Consider the following 19,012-nt stretch of genomic DNA (forward strand, 5'->3'; position numbering starts at 1 on the left):
AAGACAGTATTGCAAATATATTACATGGTTAGTTCACAAACCATACCATATAATATATCACAATCCTCACAAAGGAATCCAGCTGCCAACCACTGTAACACCCTGAATGGGTTGCCCGTCCAATTTACGCTTGATATGCAATCTATATAAATCAGGGTAGATCTCTTGTTTTTACATTTGGAATGAAGAGAGCAGGGTGTTAGGCCTTGATAGGTTATATTTGTCACCAAACCCTATAAGGATACTTCCGCCAGAAGGCAGGTGCTTCCTGTGGTAAGCTAAATTCCCCTTGTTCCAGTATGGATACCATCCCCCAGAAATGCCTATTTTCCCTGTTAGTCATTGTGGAAAGAGGAGTAGATAATGGAACTCCTTACCAGCAGCCTATGCTCTGCCTCATTGTATTTCCAGAGGCAGAGGTTATGTTACTGAATTCACCTCCAGTAGCACTGAGACTTTCACTCAGTCTGCTGCCAAAATGCTCAAATAGCAGGCCTGGAAGAAATAGGGTCTCCGTGGACTGCCAATGCACTCCTTCACCTTAGAGACTGCATACACCCACAAGTCTACCCAAAGCTTATGTTTCGGTTTCATTTATCTCCACCTTTGCAAGGAGGGTCACCCAGGGATACCTATCCTCCGTCCAAAGAAGGTTAGTTCATCTCCCCTAGGGAAGACTCCACCTCGGTCACTCCAGTAAATTGGACCCAAAGGGGCATATTACAGAAGTGCCCCGGGTGCGCTGCGCAACGGGCATTAGCGCCGGCCTTGTGCACCCCTGAGGCACTTTGGTATTGCAGAAGGGGCCCTAAATTCTTGTGTGGCCCCTTTTGTAATACAGATAGCGTTAGCTCACACACATCGCCAGCGCTATCACCAGAGGGCTGTGGCCCATCCAAATGAGGGAATTCCTTTGCCTCTGTGCCTACGCCATATTATAGACATGGGCACAGAGGTGGAGAAGCTGTTAGGAGGTGCACTGTCAGTGTGCCCCATGATGGCAGCACTATAGAAGGGGGAAAGGGAGTTGTATGGACCCCCAGGCATCCCCTTGCATGCTAGTGCAATCACTAACTGCACCAGCCTGCAAGAGGATCTCTAATCCTCCTTAAAAGTGCAGACTGGTTGTTGCCTACTTCAAATCTGCTCCATTTTTCAACTGAATGAGCTGCCATCAGGGCAGCACCAGTTCACGGCTGTCGTGTGGGAAGCACATTCAATGTAATATGGTGCACTCACTTTGTTAGGGTCTAGCGCACATTTTGAAAGATATGCTCAACACTAACAATTTCCACTTGATTCTTGTGAATACCTTGGGCTCTCCATAAAATCCTCAGATATCCACCCTTACAAACTACATTTACTTTACCATCCCCCAGGTAAAAACCCTTTTTTCACAGACCAACTTATGGAAATTACAACTAACTCGACCCCTCGCTCCAATGACATATTCCTAGGCAACCTCAATCTTCATTGGGAAGACCCCTTAGATAAGCAGAACAATGCTATCAAAATCTTCCTAGCAGACCAATCCCTGATCCAAGCCTGTTCACTACCAACCCATTCCAAAGGGGCTACATTTGATGGATCATCTCTAAAGAAAAAATGGTTGAATCTATCTTGATCATCCCATGTGATTGGTCAGACCATTACATTATTACTTTCCAACTACCCTCCACTAAAAAGAAACCTTTTTCACAGCAAATCAAGCCCAGACATTGGATTAGAGACACAAAAATTTTTTAACTGGAGCAATCTAGCTTCCCACTGTGAGAAAGTACTCACTCCTCCTAATAACTTGTCAGACGTCAGTGATCTCACTGATCACTACAAGTCCATGACGACCAAATTATTCGACCACTTAGCCCCACCAAAACTCAAAAGAATACGGAACAAAGACAAAAACCTGTGGTTCAATGGAGCCCTGAATGAAGAAAGACGTAAACTGACACTAACTAAATGGAAATGGAGACAACATCCCTCACCCTTTCAACTCAAACTGCTAAGAAAGTCTAGAAACTTCTATAACAAAAGTATTCTAAAATCCAAAAAAGACTTCTTCAGATCGGAACTAGACAATGCCAAATATAGACCGAAGAAACTCTTCGAAATGTTAAAACAACAATCAAACAAATTGGCCAAAAGCGCACACATGACTTCGAAATCGCAGCTAAGGAGTGAAGAATGTTCTTATTTCTTCACAGCTAAAGCCAACTCCCTCAAAAACAAGCTCAGGACAGCTGAGAGCAACTCAGCTACACTAAAGAACTCTCAAGTTAAAGATCCTATTCAACCTGATCTGCTTAGGCCCAAAAATAACTCTCGTTGGTCAACCTTCAAACTTTACGATCTCAGTGATATTACAAAACCCTTATGGACTATCAAACCTAATAACCACTTCAATGACCCTCTCCCCTCATATTGTCTATCTCCCATCTACAAAATCATCTCCCTTCTCTGGACCTACATCATCAATGCTTCTTCCTCGCAAGGTCACATCCCGGATTGTCTAAAAATTGGTAGTCACCCCCACCCTAAAAAAACCTAGAGAAAACCCCTCGGACCCTAATAACTTCCAACCAATAACCAACATTTCCATGCTAGTCAAGGTTTTGAAATAAATGTGTTCAGCAACAATTAAACCAAAACATCACAGATGTCAAGCTACTGGACGACTGCCAATCAGGTTTCAGACCTGGGCAGAGCACAGTATCAGCAGTTCTTCATATAGTGGTCGATGCCCTACACCTGCTCGACCGTAATGAAACCTGTCTACTAGTCCTGCTCGACCTCTCGTCTGCTTTCAATACCGTTAATCACGATAAAGTCCTAGAAAGAATAGAAAACAGGGTGGGACTATCAGGCACAGTCCTTCAATGGTTCAAACACTTTCTGGAAAACAGACCGCAAAGGTTTATGGTGAATAAAAATCTTTCTCCCTCATCCCCTAATCTACAAGGGGTACCACAAGGCTCAACTTTATCCCCCACGCTATTCAACCTTTGTGTCGAACCCCTAACCGAACTATTACAGTAGGCGAATATCACATGTATGCGGATGACAGTCAGTTGTACATCAAGATCACTTCCATCGAAGAGATCAAGATGATGAATCAAGCTCTTGGAAAGACCTTCCACTGGCTAACAACTAACTTCCTCAAGCTAAACTCGCAAAATACTGAATTCCTTCTAATTCCCCCCCCCCAAAAACTCTTGGTGATAAAGGAGTGGACCAAGACGATCACTGCTCTAAATTGTACGCCGATTCTGGTGGCATCTATCAAATCACTTGGAACCACACTGGATAAGAACCGTAATACCCAAACACACATCAATATGTTGACTAAAAATGCCCACTTTCGACTCAGCTATCTCAGAAAAAAGAAACCATTCATCGAGAATCCGGACCTCAAAACTGCAGCTCAAGCAGTGAACATTAATGGAAAACTGGAGCTTTGCAAGGGGTACAGGATGAGTGTAGGAAGTGCAAATATTTCTTTACCTGCAGTAATAGGTCACCTATTTGTAGTCTCCCGTCCACGTCAGCAACGCTTCCGGGGCTGATGGCTTTGATTAGGAAGGATCCTCCAATTTTTTTGCTAGTCAGTGCAAATCCCAAACTGCCATTCAGTGGCTTGTCCAGGTTAATACTCATTATGCGGCCCTGTAGAAGAGCATAAAGAGTTACATTCACGTCTTACAAAACAATACAAAGAGAAGATATAAAGTGAATAGGTTCACGGGAAACACAGAACTATACAGAGACAACTTTGGAAGAAGGTAGTGAGATAGCTATTCACATGGTGTGTTTTCTAACTTCGTTATACTAAGCACAATCACATCATGTGCTTTCCCATCACATTAACAGGTCCTAACCCATGATGTATTTCATATCTTCATTACATAGATTCCAATCAGATCTTGAAGATTCTCATACAAGCCACTTCTGGCTTTCAATTCCTCTTTCCATTGTCATTGACTGCTGAGCATAAAAGTTTCCTTCCTGCGTTTCTGTGTGTTCTCCTGTCTCTACCCTTCTCCTTCCCCATTCCTTATTTACCTTCCTACCATTTAAAGATTACTTTGAAGCTGCCATTGTACTGGACCAAGTATGGTACAAAGCTCACTTGATTTTACCCACAGATGTTCCTCTTTTTGGGCCCAGCTGAGGAGTGAGCTCTGTATATTTAAATCAAGGAGGTGCTTCAAAGTATCTAAATAAGCCTTCCCCAGAATATATTCAAATTAATCACGGTGATGCCATGTTTAAAGACAACCTTATCATGTGCTACAATTGTGGGCTATCATTCCAAAAATAAACTACCTGGTGAGTCAAGTGGCATTTAAGCAGGTAGGGTGAGAATGCCTGGTTGACGAGTTACACAAAGTAATACTTCTCTGTCTGGGCTGCTGCGAACAAGGCTTAACACTTCCCTTTCCAGTCAAACCAGCCCCTGTTGTTCTGGAGTTCAGCGCACTATCTGGAAAAATACTTCTGCAGGTAGGGGGATGTTGCTACACAGAGAGGGATCCAGCATCGATTGCCCCTCTTCCATGGTTGCCAGACACGGCACAAGATTCACCGCATCTTACATCTCTCAAGGACTTCCACTGAGGCTACCAGGCATACTGCTAAAAAGTAGGTCAGCACAAGGTAGGTTTATTTAGAAAACTGTTAAGCATTTCACAACTATCTAAGTAATACTAACTTGACAGTTCATTCACTCGTCACCCAATGTCAACTTTCTTGGGGCACATTTTCATGAATATCCAGTCTCATCTGTGTGCCTGTGCGGATGGGTACTGTCTCTCCCCGCCAGGTTTTTCCTGCCAATTGGAGACTTTGCTGGTGGCCATTTGGCAAAGAATAATTTTCAGTCCATGCTGCCTGACGGTAGATGGACTCACTGATGTATGCAATGGACTATCCACTTATGGAATGAGGGTTATAATGTATCTTGAGGGCTTACCACAGAAAGTGGGCTACATGTGCAACCAGGAACTTCCATGCCTGTTCAATGGCAGACTAATCTTTAAATTGGAACTGGAAAATACTTTGGCGCCTCTTGAGACATTCAGCAATATTACCTGCTTAGTATACTTGGATGCCACCTCCACCTGGAAACTGCTCCGATTACTCTATTTTTACAGCACAGCCCTAAATAAAATCCTCAGAGCTGTGCTGGGATTTCTGAAGATGTTTTCCAGAAGTCTTTTTTTCGGAACTGTCTGTTTATTTCTAGACACTGCAGTGTAGGAGTATGTGTAGCTCTATCTAGATCTCAATGCAAATGGAACTTCTTGAAACTCCACCCGTAGTTAGCTCTTTAAATATGCATTTCTGGTCATAAAAGAGTATCAGCCTCTTGCAGCCAGGCACCATTTGCAGTTTTCAACTGAAAGCAGAAATTCAAAAGATAGAGCTATTTTAGATGTACTGCCACTCACATTAATGGAAAGAAAACCCGATATCCGTGTACACTAGGGACATGAGGTTTTTAGACTGTAATGGGCAGTTCATCAGATATCAGTCCCAGTACAATGTGCAACAATTGTTCCCAGCCCAAAGATACAGTGAGACACTATTCCACTAAAGCAACCACTTAATGGGTGTCTGGATAGAAGGAATTGGCATAAACTGACTTTCATTAACATTTTAAATAAACGTGTTTGACTTAGGGTTATTTCTAGAAGTAACTCGAAAAGACTCCCAAAACACCCGTCAAGGGATAGGGGGCAACAGAATAGAACTGGGACAGGTAGATCCTGATAGGGCCATCAGATACTACTGTGTGATCTTCAATATTACTGGGGCACCTTCGTGAGACTGAATTCCCATAGAATAGCATGTTCCCATTAACACCTATAAAAACCGGAGAGCAGAATGGATCAGAAAAGATCCATGGGCATTTCTTGGAAACACTGCTGGGCAACCTAGTTTCGACCGGACCTCTGGGCAAACACTACAGCTCCTAATTGCTCACCGCTGGACACTGGTTTCCAACGCCGAGTTCTCCCGCCGCGCTACCTACATCTGCGGCCGCTGTGTGGAGAAACTCGGTTTCCCAGGGGGCACTGCTTTGGCGCTGAGTGAGCGCGTCACCATCTTGCGCCTGGAGGCGCTAGAAAGCTGGGGTCCGCCCGACCATCCAGGCATTTCTTGGAAACACTGCTGGGCAACCTAGTTTCGACCGGACCTCTGGGCAAACACTACAGCTCCTAATTGCTCACCGCTGGACACTGGTTTCCAACGCCGAGTTCTCCCGCCGCCGCTCTACCTACATATGCGGGCGCTGTGTGGAGAAACTCGGTTTCCCAGGGGGCACTGCTTTGGCACTGAATGAGCGCGTCACCATCTTGCGCCTAGAGGCGCTAGAAAGCTGGGGTCCGCCCGACCATCCAGGCATTTCTTGGAAACACTGCTGGGCAACCTAGTTTCGACCGGACCTCTGGGCAAACACTACAGCTCCTAATTGCTCACCGCTGGACACTGGTTTCCAACGCTGAGTTCTCCCACCGCCGCGCTACCTACATCTGCGGCCGCTGTGTGGAGAAACTCGGTTTCCCAGGGGGCACTGCTTTGGCGCTGTTATTGTCAGTAGTGTTAGAATAATGGGTATGAAAGTTTGAATTTGTATGAATGAAGGTATGAGTGAAAGTTATTTTATGTGTATTGCTTAGGGGTTTGTGTTTAGACATGATCCAACCATGCATTTTTTAATTATATATACATATGTTACCATGTCACTGTTTTGTAACTTTGATAAAATGATCACTAGAAAATGAAGAAAAAAAGAATTTGTTATGCAAAAGATATAAAATAAATGAAAGAAATCAAATATACATTCCATGTCTTAATGAATTATCTCTTGTTCTTATGCAGCATCATAATTGTAACCTTGTAGAGACTTTAATGCTCAGATGTAAAGAAATATAGGTCAGTATAGAGGTTCCCCTCATTGGCTGAGTGAGCGCGTCACCATCTTGCGCCTGGAGGCGCTAGAAAGCTGGGGTCCGCCCGCAACGCAGGACGCGAGCGGGACGCCCGGACGAAGCCCGGACAAAGGGCGGACAGTCTAAGACAGTCCAAGACTGGCCGTGAATGGACTGGGCCAGTAACTCTGCTTAAACATTATTGTGAGTTGAGCTTGATAAAAAATGTTGCTGCTGTAGTTTAAGCTATTACTAAATTTGCAATAAGATCTGTTAATATACGATTTTCTTGTTCTATTGCCACTCATTAAGAATAATTAGGAGAGGGCTATTAGTGGTTTTCACTCGCTATGTCTAAAATAAAGACCCCCCCTAGTATCAAACACAAATGGATAATTATCTGGTCCAGGTGGTCACTAAAATTAATAATGATAGAAGCTCCTCTCTGGGCCTGAGTATATCTCCAACCGCCACCCCCACCGTGGTGGGAGACATCCTTGTTAATACACTTGAGCCAGACATTAGCCAAGATCCCGCGTTACAGGACCAGCCTGTTAATGACACACTAACACAACTCATAGAGGCAATAGCTGAGACTGACACGGAGATTACACCCGAAGAGGAAATAGTACAAATTGAGGATGAGCCTCCGGCACCTGTACCTGCACCAAGAGCATCTAGAGGGGGGGACAAGGGTCAATCAAAGCGTGGTGGGCTGCGCTCAAGCAAAAAGAAACCAAATACCCCACCCACTAAGATTGATACAGTAGATGGTCGGGGGTCAAACGGGGGAAAATCACACCTGGACGAAGACCACCTCAAGAGAATAGTAAACTTGTTGGACATCAAGATAAAAGCCATCACACAACCATTGCTTGATAAGATCGACCAACTAACTGAGGAGGTCCATAGATTAGGGGGATTATTAAAAAAGACCCTAGATGAAGTGGGAGACATCCCAATCCAAGTAGTATCTAGGTTAGAGCCTAAAATAGCTCCTACAGATCATTTGTCAGGGGGAGGAGAGAGCGTAACTTCCCTGCCACCTGGGACAATTTTACAGGCAGAAGGGGGACAGAACTTAGCGGAGGGGGGCTCTTTGTCATCAAGGGATAAGCACTCCACATATTGTACAGAGAAAGGCCCTGTAGAACTTATTGTCGAGGCTTCCCCCCTGGTATTGGTGTTGGCTAATGTCCCCCATTTGAAACCTGGCCAGATAGAATCTGCACCTTCGCTGATAAGTAATGCGTTGCACTGGCTAACTCAAAATATGGCGTTCTCACCTGGGGGTAGGCAAAAGTTGGCAGAGGAGATAGTTAAGGCAAGAAGGGTTGAATGGATTGGAAGCAGTAACAAAAAATTTAGCGGTGATTGTGTGGTGCTGCACTTTTCAGGCCCGGACGTCCTTCCGAACATTCTGTCCAATATATACCCTCCCCAACGAAGAACAGCTGAGATTATCCCATTAACACTGGATTTTTTCTATACCAGGCGAGGTAACATCTCAAATCCCACAATATTAAGAACAAAATGGAATACTGTGGCCAACAAGGGGAATAGGAGTTGTCCGTATAGTAGCTGGGGTGTGTCTCTTGAAAATAGGTTTTCGGCACTCTCAAATCTAAACGATTGTGACTGACTTCATAGGCCTGAAGCTTTTAAACATCTAAATACTACCACGCTCAATAACAAAAGATCTACTAGAGACAAGAGAAGGACAGTTAATGTAGTTTGGCCTGATAGCAGGGTAGAAGACCACATAATAGAAGGTGGGATTGACCAGGACGCCTTGGAAAGGAGGATTGTGAACACATTGGTGGAACATCGAGGTGGGATTACCACGGCCGACTTTAGCAATCCTATTGATAATAGAACTCATAGCCCACTACTAAATAGAGGAGTAGAGCCCTCTGGCTGTGATCTAATGCCATCCCTGGATCTAAATAACCTAGATTTAAATAATGGAAGATTAACCCTCCTTTCATGGAATCTTGCTGGAATAGCAAACAAACTGGCCTCCCCGGAATGGTGTGTGTTTATAGATCAGTATGACATAATTTTGTTCCAGGAGACCTGGGCATTAAGCCCAGTTTTCCAACTTGGATATCTAAACTTTTTCGTCCCAGCACAAAAGAACCCGAAAGGGCGGCCGTCAGGAGGATTGTTAATCTGGGTCAGATAATCATTGCATTGTAAGATCCAGGAAAGAATCCTAAAATCCAATGACATACTGTCCATTACGATCACTTGGGCAAATGGCCAAGGGACAGCCATTTTTAACATATATGCCAGGGGAGCTCCAGGGGGGAAGATATCTGAGGTGATAACAGCCCTAGACAATGAACTTGAACAGCTTTCACCGAACCTATCCATTATGGTGAGAGGCGACCTGAATACCACCTTCGAACCTCTGGGTCAGGAGGATTGTACTCTGTCTATAGAGGAAGATAGTAAATGGGGAGTGCCCCAACTAGACTTGCCATTGGTCAGGAGATGGACGGATGTGGCAATCCAAGTTAAGAGTATGTGCCTAGCAAGGGGGCTCAGAGCGGCAAATGGGCGTACCCCATCGGACCAACAGGGGAGCTACGCATTTGATAATGAAAGGGCGAAGAGCCGAATAGACTATTTTCTGGTGGACGTGAGGGACTGGCATAGGCTCCTAGACATGAGCATCATACCACGATTGGAAAGTGACCATAACCCACTTTGTATGGTTCTTCAATGTACTAAGGAGCCATCAAACCCATGCCAGGAGAGGGATGCAGTGACCCTGGATATAGTTTCTTCTAATAACCAGCGGCACGTAAGGTGGGCCAAATTGGTAGAAAGGCAAGAGACTTTAGAAGACCTTAAGCAAGTAGTAGTCACTGAGGTAGCCACCATAAAACAACATTCCACCAAACCTAACTTTACTAAATTCATGGAAGTAGCTCATAATGAGTTCTTTTCCAAACTGCAAGGGTTCTTTTTAAAATCAGTAAGCAAAAACAAGGCGGCTAAGCCACCTCCCAGACAGGGGTGGTATGACCAATCGTGCAGAAGTGCCCGTCAGAAACTCATCTTGGAACTTAGGAATAGAAATCCAGTAGGGGTGAGGATAGCCAGGGATGTTTATAGAAAGGCCCAAATTAAAGCAAAAAGGAAATGGGACGAAAATCATTGGCTTGACTTAAAGTTTGCATGTGCATCCAAGAACCAAAAAGAATTCTGGGCAATTGTTAAATGGGATAGAGGGGGGGTAGCAGAGCGCCCCCAAAACAATGTTGCAAATAATTCATGGGTAGATTTTTTTAAGCCACAGTATGCATGTAAACAAGATCTCTGCCTGTGTGAATCGCCCCCCATGTTTTTTTTTAAAGGGGAATTGTTCACCTTAGGCGATGTGAACACTGCACTAGATGGGGTGACTGGTGGTAGAGCGCCAGGTATGGACGGAATCCCAGCCGATGTATTTTTAAGTGACCGGGACTCATGGTGCCAATACTTCATGTGGCTAGCCAACTCACTCGCCCAGGGTGCCCCAATTCCAAAGTCCTGGAAGGGAGCGGAAATTATTCCAGTTTTTAAAAAAGGGGACAAGGCACTACCGAGTAATTACAGACCGATCAGTCTCATTGATTCTGCACAAAAGCTGATGGGGCGCTTAGTGCAAAACAAACTACAAGCCTGGATAACTGAGAGGGAAATCTTATCTCCCTTTCAGGCAGGGTTTCGCCCACTAACAAGCTCCATTGATCAGGTCTTTTACTTTCTAGCTTTATACTGGAGAAACGTGACCTTGAGTGACGGCCCGTTGTATGCTGTATTTGTTGACCTGAAGTCAGCCTTTTACTTAGTTCCACGGCAAAAATTGTGGAGTGTCCTTGCAGAAGTAGGCATCAGTCCCGAATTACTTACACTGTTAGTTCGTATGTACGAACATAACTATGCCAGGATTAGATGGGGGGCCCAGGGCGAAGTAACTGATCCATTCCCTGTAGAGTGTGGGGTTAGACAGGGATGTGTCCTGGCCCCCACCTTGTTTTCAATATACATAAATGGCAGAGTAGACTACTTAATGAAATCCCCTACATATGCCCCAATATTAGACGGGGTTCGTGTCCCAGTACTTATGTTTGCTGATGATACGCTGCTGGTCTCGCGAACCCCTAGTGGCCTCCAAAAGGCAATAAACGCTTTTGGGGAATTATGCCAGGATCGGGGTTTAGAGCTAAATACGTCCAAGACAAAGTTTATGTGCATGAACCCATCTAAAGCATTCAAGGGCGTAATTACCTACAATGGGATTGCTCTGGAGCAGGTTGACGCTTTTACATATTTAGGAATTTCCATGCAGGGCAACATGAAATGGAAGACCCATATAGACACTGCAGTTTTGAAGTTCCATCAATTAGCAGGTGCTGTAGCACTCAAACACAAAACCTCATTAACTAAACCTATATCTCCAGCCCTAGAGATTTATAGTATGAAGGTGGTAAGTGCTTGTTTATATGGCTCAGAATTGTGGGGTTTTGCTAACCTGAAGGAATTGACCTTGGCCGGGAAACCCTTGTTGGGTAGCTGCGCGCCATACAAATGCAAAAAATAAAATAAATATAAAATAAAGTTCCTACGGCGCCTGGTTGGTGCCCCACAGAGCACTCCAATCGTTCCTCTAATGTTTGAATTGGGAAGGAAAAAGATTGAGGACCTGGCTCGGTTGCGCCCATTACTATTCTGGAGGCGGATTATGACGACGCCTGAGCTAGGCCACTATGCTTCTGCACTTATGGACATTATCAAGTGTGACCGATTTCACACTATTGAATGGTGCAAAGAAATTCGGAGGCTGTTGGCAAAGCTTCATCTTAATCACCTCTGGACCAACAAAGATATAACTGCCTTTCCTCCCAAGGAGACCCTTAAAAAAATGTATTGGGATATGATTTGGGAATCTATTTTGTGTTCCAATTCAAATTCTAAACTAACCTGCCGATTTCTAGAAATTAAAATCGACCCCGTCTTGTGAAGCATACTGGGACTTTATTACAAAAGTTATGGACAGGAAATTATATCTACAATTTAGAATTGGTACTTTGCCTCTTAATGTCTTCACTCAAAAGTGGTTACCGAATAAGTTCAACAAATGCCACCATTGTAAAGTCCCAGTAGAGGATGTTCCGCACTTTTTGTTTGTCTGCCCCCTCAATGCTCGCCCAAGAAAAAGGTGGATAAAACAAGCGTGTCAGAATTTGGGGACACGTAGGTGTCTTGTGGCGCTCAGAATATTGGAATCTGACTGTTCCCCCCACTTAGCAATTGCAGTAGCAAAATTCTTAGGGTGGGCATGGATTATACGCACTCGCACTTTAGCAAGCAGAGACTTAGAAAACATAATGTGATTTTCATGTTTCCCAGATCAATTAATTAAGATGTATGGATGTAAAAAGTTTTTTTAATTATGTGTCTTGTTTAATTGCTTAATATGAAGCGACAGCTTAATCAGTTTAATGTGATTTTTACTACTTGATTGTATTTTTAGCTTAGTATTTATTGTTGTATAGATAGGGTGTTCAATGCTTTTATGACAAGCTGTCGAAATAAAGCTTTTGAATTGAATTGAATTGAATTGATCCATGGACCAAGAACATGGCTCTAGCAGGAAAGATACTTCAAACAGTTATGTCCCAGGACTTCATACTTTCTTCAGTCCTGCTCTTATTCACTGCACTTCAATTCTAAAGTGCTTATTGAATAGGCATTTAATTTCAAAGTAACAACCTTGCTTGGATATTGATACTTGAGAGAGAGTGTGTGTGTGTGCGTGCATGCATGTGTGCGTGTGTGTGTGTGTGTGTGTGATGACTAATTGCCCACAGCTAGCAAGAAGAGTAAAAGAAGAACTATAGGAATAAGGTTACAGGTCTGAACAAAGGCCCAGCCTCCTAGTCAATAGGAAACAGATGCAGTATCACCTCTGGTATTGCGAAATCTTATCTACAACTGTAGAGCATGGAAAAAAGCGTGAAACTTGTAATTGTTCATTCCATATCCACAAACACTTCTAGTTGACTCAGGGCCTGGGTCCAGCCTGCACATCCTTAAGTTGCACTAAGGGTACAGCAAGAAACCTTTTAACCTCAACATTTTTATAAATCCATGTTTAAGGGTGTGGATATTAAACAATGCATGACAAGCCCATAGTTAGTCTTTCTCGTCTATTCTTCCGGACAATTCCTCAAAATAACAACAAATGTTACTCCATTATATAAAAATTCCAAGCCCATGTCATAAATGCTGATCCACCATACTGACAAACTCACATCCTTATAAATAGAGCCAGTGAAATTATGCAAAAATGGATGACTAAAACGCGACACGGGTGACTAAATTGTGCAGCAGAGGAAAAGCAATTTAAGTGGTAAGGAAGGAAAAGCAATACTGCATTGTGTGTAATGAAAGAAAAACCCTGCTGTTGCGGCATTATCTTTAGCTTTATTATATGTTTATTTCAAAATTCTAACAACATTTGATACGAAAGCGATCCCAATGTCCTAGACAAAATATAGATTATTGTGAAGGGAATCTGTGCACCTCAGCAGACCATATGCAATATGTTAGTAAACTAACACCCGTGAATTTTTGACACGACGATGCATTTCACATTAAAACAGCTCCCGTTCTTTTTTTTCGTGTTGTTCTCGCACTCCCGTGCTATAACTGAAAGCCAGCGTAGTTGTGCATCCTGGCTTAATATCACAATTTTAGAAATTTCAAATAACAGATATAAATTAAAATTCCCGAAATCACAGGAATTATGCTAACATAATTGAAATTTCGCCCAGCCCTAGTATAAAGCCTGATTGGACTGTATGCACCTGTTGAAGGGAAACAACCTTTAAAACGCAACTTTTACAACGCACTACCATTACAACGAAACTTTTACAACACAAGATCCATTACATCGCATGCCATTACAACGCAACCATTACAACACATGACACTACAACGCATACCACTACAACGCATGTCATTACAACGCAGTCATTACAACGCATACCATTACAGCGCATACCATCACAAAGCATAGTACCCTTACACTATCCAAAACTTACCCTACTGTTGCACCGACTGGAGTTAGAATAGTAATTTTTACCCCTACACTATCCAACACTTACCCTACTGTTGCACCCCCTGGAGTTAGAACAGTAATTTTTACCCCTACACTATCCAATACATCTAATGTAATGGTATGCATTGTAATGGTATGCGTTGTAAAGGTAGTATGCGTTGTAATGGAATGCGTTGTAATGGAATGCCTTGTAATGGTAGTTTTTAGACAATTTGTTGTAATGGCATGCGTTGTAATGGAATGCGTTGTAAAGGATTTTGCGTTTTAAAAAATACATTGTAAAGGCATGCGTTGTAAAAGTACGCGTTGTACGTCATACATCCCCTGTTGAAATGATGGTATGCTATATGCTATTAGTTTACCCACGATGTATAATCTAAACTGAGCATAAACAGGGGACTATCGGATGAGACATCTGGGAGTCAGCATGGTTTATTGAGCGACACTAACATGACCAACCTTGCAGATGCCAGCAAGGAGCCCTATTTGTATAACACCATCTAGATGGACTGAAAGAGCCCTTGAGTGCCTTATAATCTTCACAAGGGAGAGCATCAATGCCAAGATTTTTAAGCGTGTCTATGTCCTCTATTGCATTTGTGATCTTTTCGGCCTCTACAGGAACTTTGAGCTCCTCCATCTGCAAAGATGAAAGATGAAAGTTTGTTCAGTTCTAAAGTATTTACAAATACCCTAAATTTCAACCTGTGTAGTGTGAGAGGGGTACCATAAGTACTCTAATGGGTAAGGCATATTAGCCATGAAAGAAGACAGTCTCATTTATACCCCTCCGTGTGTTATCTGGATGCATGCTGCCTATACTCAAATAGTCTAAGATGATCTATCCATTCTCTGCATGCCTTCCTAATTTATTTTCAACAGTTTTCCTTGACACTGTGTTTCCTTTGCTACCTCCACCCCCACCTCAAACTTTCTCTTGGCTGCATAACTAATATTTTTTGTGCACGCTACATGTTGAAGAACTTAGGGTCTTATTCGGATGTCGGTGGGACTGCCACCAACTGGCAGTCGGCGGCGGTCTGACAAACAGACAGCCCTTTGGTCCAACCGCTGCATTATGATGCAGGATGTGAGACCCTTGTCTGTCGGAGCGGAGACCGCCGCCTCTGTCGGGATCAGGGATCCCTACGGGGTGGTGGTTAGAATCGCAATCCCTGAATGGCGGAGGTGCCTGTCTCGGACCCGTCGTTGGGATTACGATGTCCCTTTCCAACAGGCTTTTCTTGGCAGGAATGGACTTTGGGGATCCCAAACAGGTACCCTGTCCCTTTCGGGCCAATGTAAAGTGGCCCTGGATGCACATGTAGTGCTGCCATGCACATCTACGCACCATGTGCAATACACCACATGGTGAATGGCACACTGTGCATGGATGTCCACAAAGTGCTCCTTTACACTGCTTCTTGTGCTGCGGCCCTTTTTCCTGGTTTGCGCAGCCCAAGCAGCCACGTTAAAGAGCACTTTCTGACGGCCAGCACAGCTTCCACATCCTAATTCAGAAATAAAATAAAACAATGTACTTGCATAGTTTTATTTAGCATTTGCCGGCTCTTAGTCAGCGCTGTTGGGAGAGGCGGGCCAAGGCATGGGAGAGGGTAGGAGGAGTGCTATGTTCACTCCACTCCCTAAGTGCTTGTGTGTGCATGGCCAGCCGTCTCAGGCTGACCAAAAAACACATGCACACTTAGGTGTTCTCCAGCGTACCTGCATTGAGCTGCTGGGCTGGAGAAACCCCAAAGACTCCCTTGTCTGCGCAGGGCATCTTTCCTGCTCGCTCAGATCAATCGCGCAAGGAATGGACAGGGAGTCTATTCCAGGGGCTGCTGGGACCAGGTAGGAAGAGGAGGGACGGTGACATGACTCAGGAGGTTGCTGGCAGTAAAAGGTATGTGTTTTTTAAATATTATATTTCTAACTCACCCACCCCACGATGCCTTATGCGCGACCCCACCGCCCCACAACCCTTTGTTTATAGCAGCCACCGCTGACTTTATTCCATTCCATGGAATTGAGGGAAGAACGGAGCAATAGTGAAAAAATATACTGTAAGAATAATCAAAGGATTGCATGGTCTTCAACAGTGAAAATGGCAATAAATAAATTGAAAGGCAACTATTAAATGTCCTTAATAGACAAGAATAAAAAACTCTCTTGGAGAAATATGGAAAGTTAATACGTGCTATTAGTCAAATAGCGTCTCCATTCAATAAACAAGGCAAGCCCGCAGAAAAGGGCACAGTAACAGGTTCCTGGAAGACTCAGGCACCGTATCAGTTAAAGGTCAGCCAGCACCAGAACACAAAGGAGGGCAAAAGGCACACACCCCTTACGAATCTTTAAAGCGTTCTGTCATGTTTGACAATTCCCAATTTGTTTTCCAAGAAGGCGGCTTTGCGCGCGCTCCCCCTTCCGGACGCAAATCCGGAGACCGTTGAACTGAATAAAGAAAAACACTAACGTACCTCAGGGACACAACAGCTAAAACAAGCTTTCTCCGTGGAGCCGAGGGGGGCAAGGGGGGAGGGAGAGAAACCGTGTGATGCGCGTGTGCATATCTCCTGTCCTGCGTGTGCGTAGACAGGGAAGGAGGGGGAGAGAGGGAGCGAGCCGAGCCCTATGCACGTGAATATCTCCTGTTCATGCGCGCGTCCACATATCCAGTCCGTCTCTTGCGCATGCCCATCTCTTGTCTCGCATGTGAGGCAACTCAGTAATAATACTTCTCGCTGGCGGCAGCACTTCGCTCTGCGTTCGCCAGGCTAGACCTAAAAAGAAGATCGCCTCAAGGATCGAAAGAGGTCTTTAAAAATGAAAGCAAAAATGCAGCTGAACAAGAATATAAGGGAGGTATTAAAAAGTGAGGGGAAAAAGAGAGAGCATATTATTAAACAACATAGAAAGGATTATACAAACAAACCTAAAAAGATGGCCTGGATAGAAAAAGAGAAAGAATGGACTGAAACTATAGCAGCTCTCAGACTCAGGAATACCAAATTGTTTTGGAATATTGTAGATAAAACAATTGGGGCTTGGAAGGATATTAATGTCCCTCCAGTCACTGAAGAGGAATGGTGCAAATACATAACAGAGCTCTATGAAGTAAAAAATAAGAGTAATGATAACCAACATACACTGATATTAATGAACATAAAACTCACAGTGTCTTATTACTCAAGCTAATTTGGAAGGTTTAATATCATCCGTAAAAGAAATTGAACTAATCTTTAAAAACTCACAAGGTTCACAGGCTCAGGGCCCCAATGGGTTATTTGCTGATATATTATATTGGGCGCAGGGTCAAGACTGATTTGCATATGGCTGGGTCCAAAATGGAATGGCGAGCAAATAAACAATGGATTTAGGCCCAGATCTCTGTACTGGGTGTATGATATTGTTCTGCATTCTGTCCATCAATTGTTCTTTTTGGATATATTAAAGGCTGCACCCAGGGAATGGAACAAAATTGTAACTCCAGTCTTTGCCGCCATAATAAAGGGTCACAAAATTAAATTACTGAGTTTTGGAAGGGGGTCTATATGATGAAAATATATAGGAAAAGGTGCCCACTCTTCACCTAATATGATAGTATGATTACTATATTGCATATACACAGCAAAATATTTGCTAAGCGCTAGCTACACTCCTTAGAGGTTTAGGTGAGAGAAGACGAAGTTTAACCGATGGCCCAGCTGGCTTTAGGAAACACTCCCTTGGTGGATGGGTGTTTTGCCCTAAAATCAATTGTGGAGGACTATACTGTCAAGAGGAGGGTACCAGCTGGGGTCAAATCCAATTGAATCGTATCATCAGCATAAACAATTGACAGCATAGGTTCACCCCAAATTTTTGGGGGAAGAGAGTGTTTGATTTAAAACTTAAGGTGCATCTGCAATGTGTATAGAGAAGAGAAGAGGTGCCAACATACAGCCCTGACATAACCCATTTGGTGTATAAATTATTTGGGTCAGTAAGCCATTGTTTACAACTACCAGTCTTGTCCAGGCGGCATCATGTAGTAGATATTTCGATTTGGCATTTTCTCCCACAAGTGGTCACAATTTATGTTATTGAGTGCCGTAAATAGATCAATATACGAAGAATAGATCAGTACCCTCCTCTTGACAGTAATGTCCTCCACAATTGATTTTAGGTCAAGATACCCATCCAACATAGGGAAGTGTTTCCTAAAGCCAGCTGAGTGAATATGAACAAGGGCGCAGGATGAGGGGGAACAGGTAGTACCTCGAGACTACAGGACCAGAGATGCAGAGACCCATAAGGGCAGCGCAAGGTGTGTGATGATACCTTCTGGTAGGGTTTGCCTGTCCCTGCCAATTCTACTGCCGTCTAGCGAAGAATAGAATGGCTGCATCAAATAACGAGTGCTGGTATATAATAAGTGATTCAGAAAAGGGGGTGGTGATGAACAGAGTGTCTGAATTAAGCAGACCACTCTTACCCAGTCCAAAGATCAGGGCTTGATCCATTACCGTTATTTATCTCACTGCACCATCCCAGCTCAGAACCTGGCTATATGCAAATCAGTCTGTCCCTGGCCCAGTGCATCATGGGAACAGGGCAGCCTAAACTACCAAGCCAATTCTTCACCAGAAAGGAGACAAGCTACCGGGGACCGGTTTCTGGCATTTCAGCCGTCTTCGGCCCGGCTTGCTTGAATCCTGATGGTGCAGTGAGAAAGGGACTCATGTCTGAGTATACCCTGCCACACCTATAGTGGCCAAAAACGATTCAGAAAAGGGGGTGGTGATGAACAGAGTGTCTGAATTAAGCAGACCACTCTTACCCAGTCCAAAGATCAGGGCTTGATCCATCACCGTTATTTACCTCACTGAACCATCCCAGCTCAGAACCTGGCTATATGCAAATCAGTATGTCCCTGGCCCAGTGCATCATGGGAACAGGGCAGCCTAAACTACCAAGC

General features: G+C 43.9%; 1 protein-coding gene across 1 annotated transcript in view; it reads right to left on the reverse strand.

The window, feature by feature from the left end:
- FRMPD2 (FERM and PDZ domain containing 2) overlaps positions 1-19,012 on the reverse strand; it is a 603,077-nt gene that overhangs the window by 113,357 nt on the left and 470,708 nt on the right. Inside the window, exon 34 of the mRNA XM_086921788.1 lies at positions 3,502-3,663. Within this exon, the coding sequence (XP_086777914.1) occupies positions 3,502-3,663 (162 nt within the window). The remainder of the gene's footprint in view (positions 1-3,501; positions 3,664-19,012) is intronic.

This window comes from Lissotriton vulgaris, chromosome 5 (assembly GCF_964263255.1).
Source record: "Lissotriton vulgaris chromosome 5, aLisVul1.2, whole genome shotgun sequence".
In the NCBI taxonomy this organism is placed as follows: Eukaryota; Metazoa; Chordata; class Amphibia; order Caudata; family Salamandridae; genus Lissotriton; species Lissotriton vulgaris.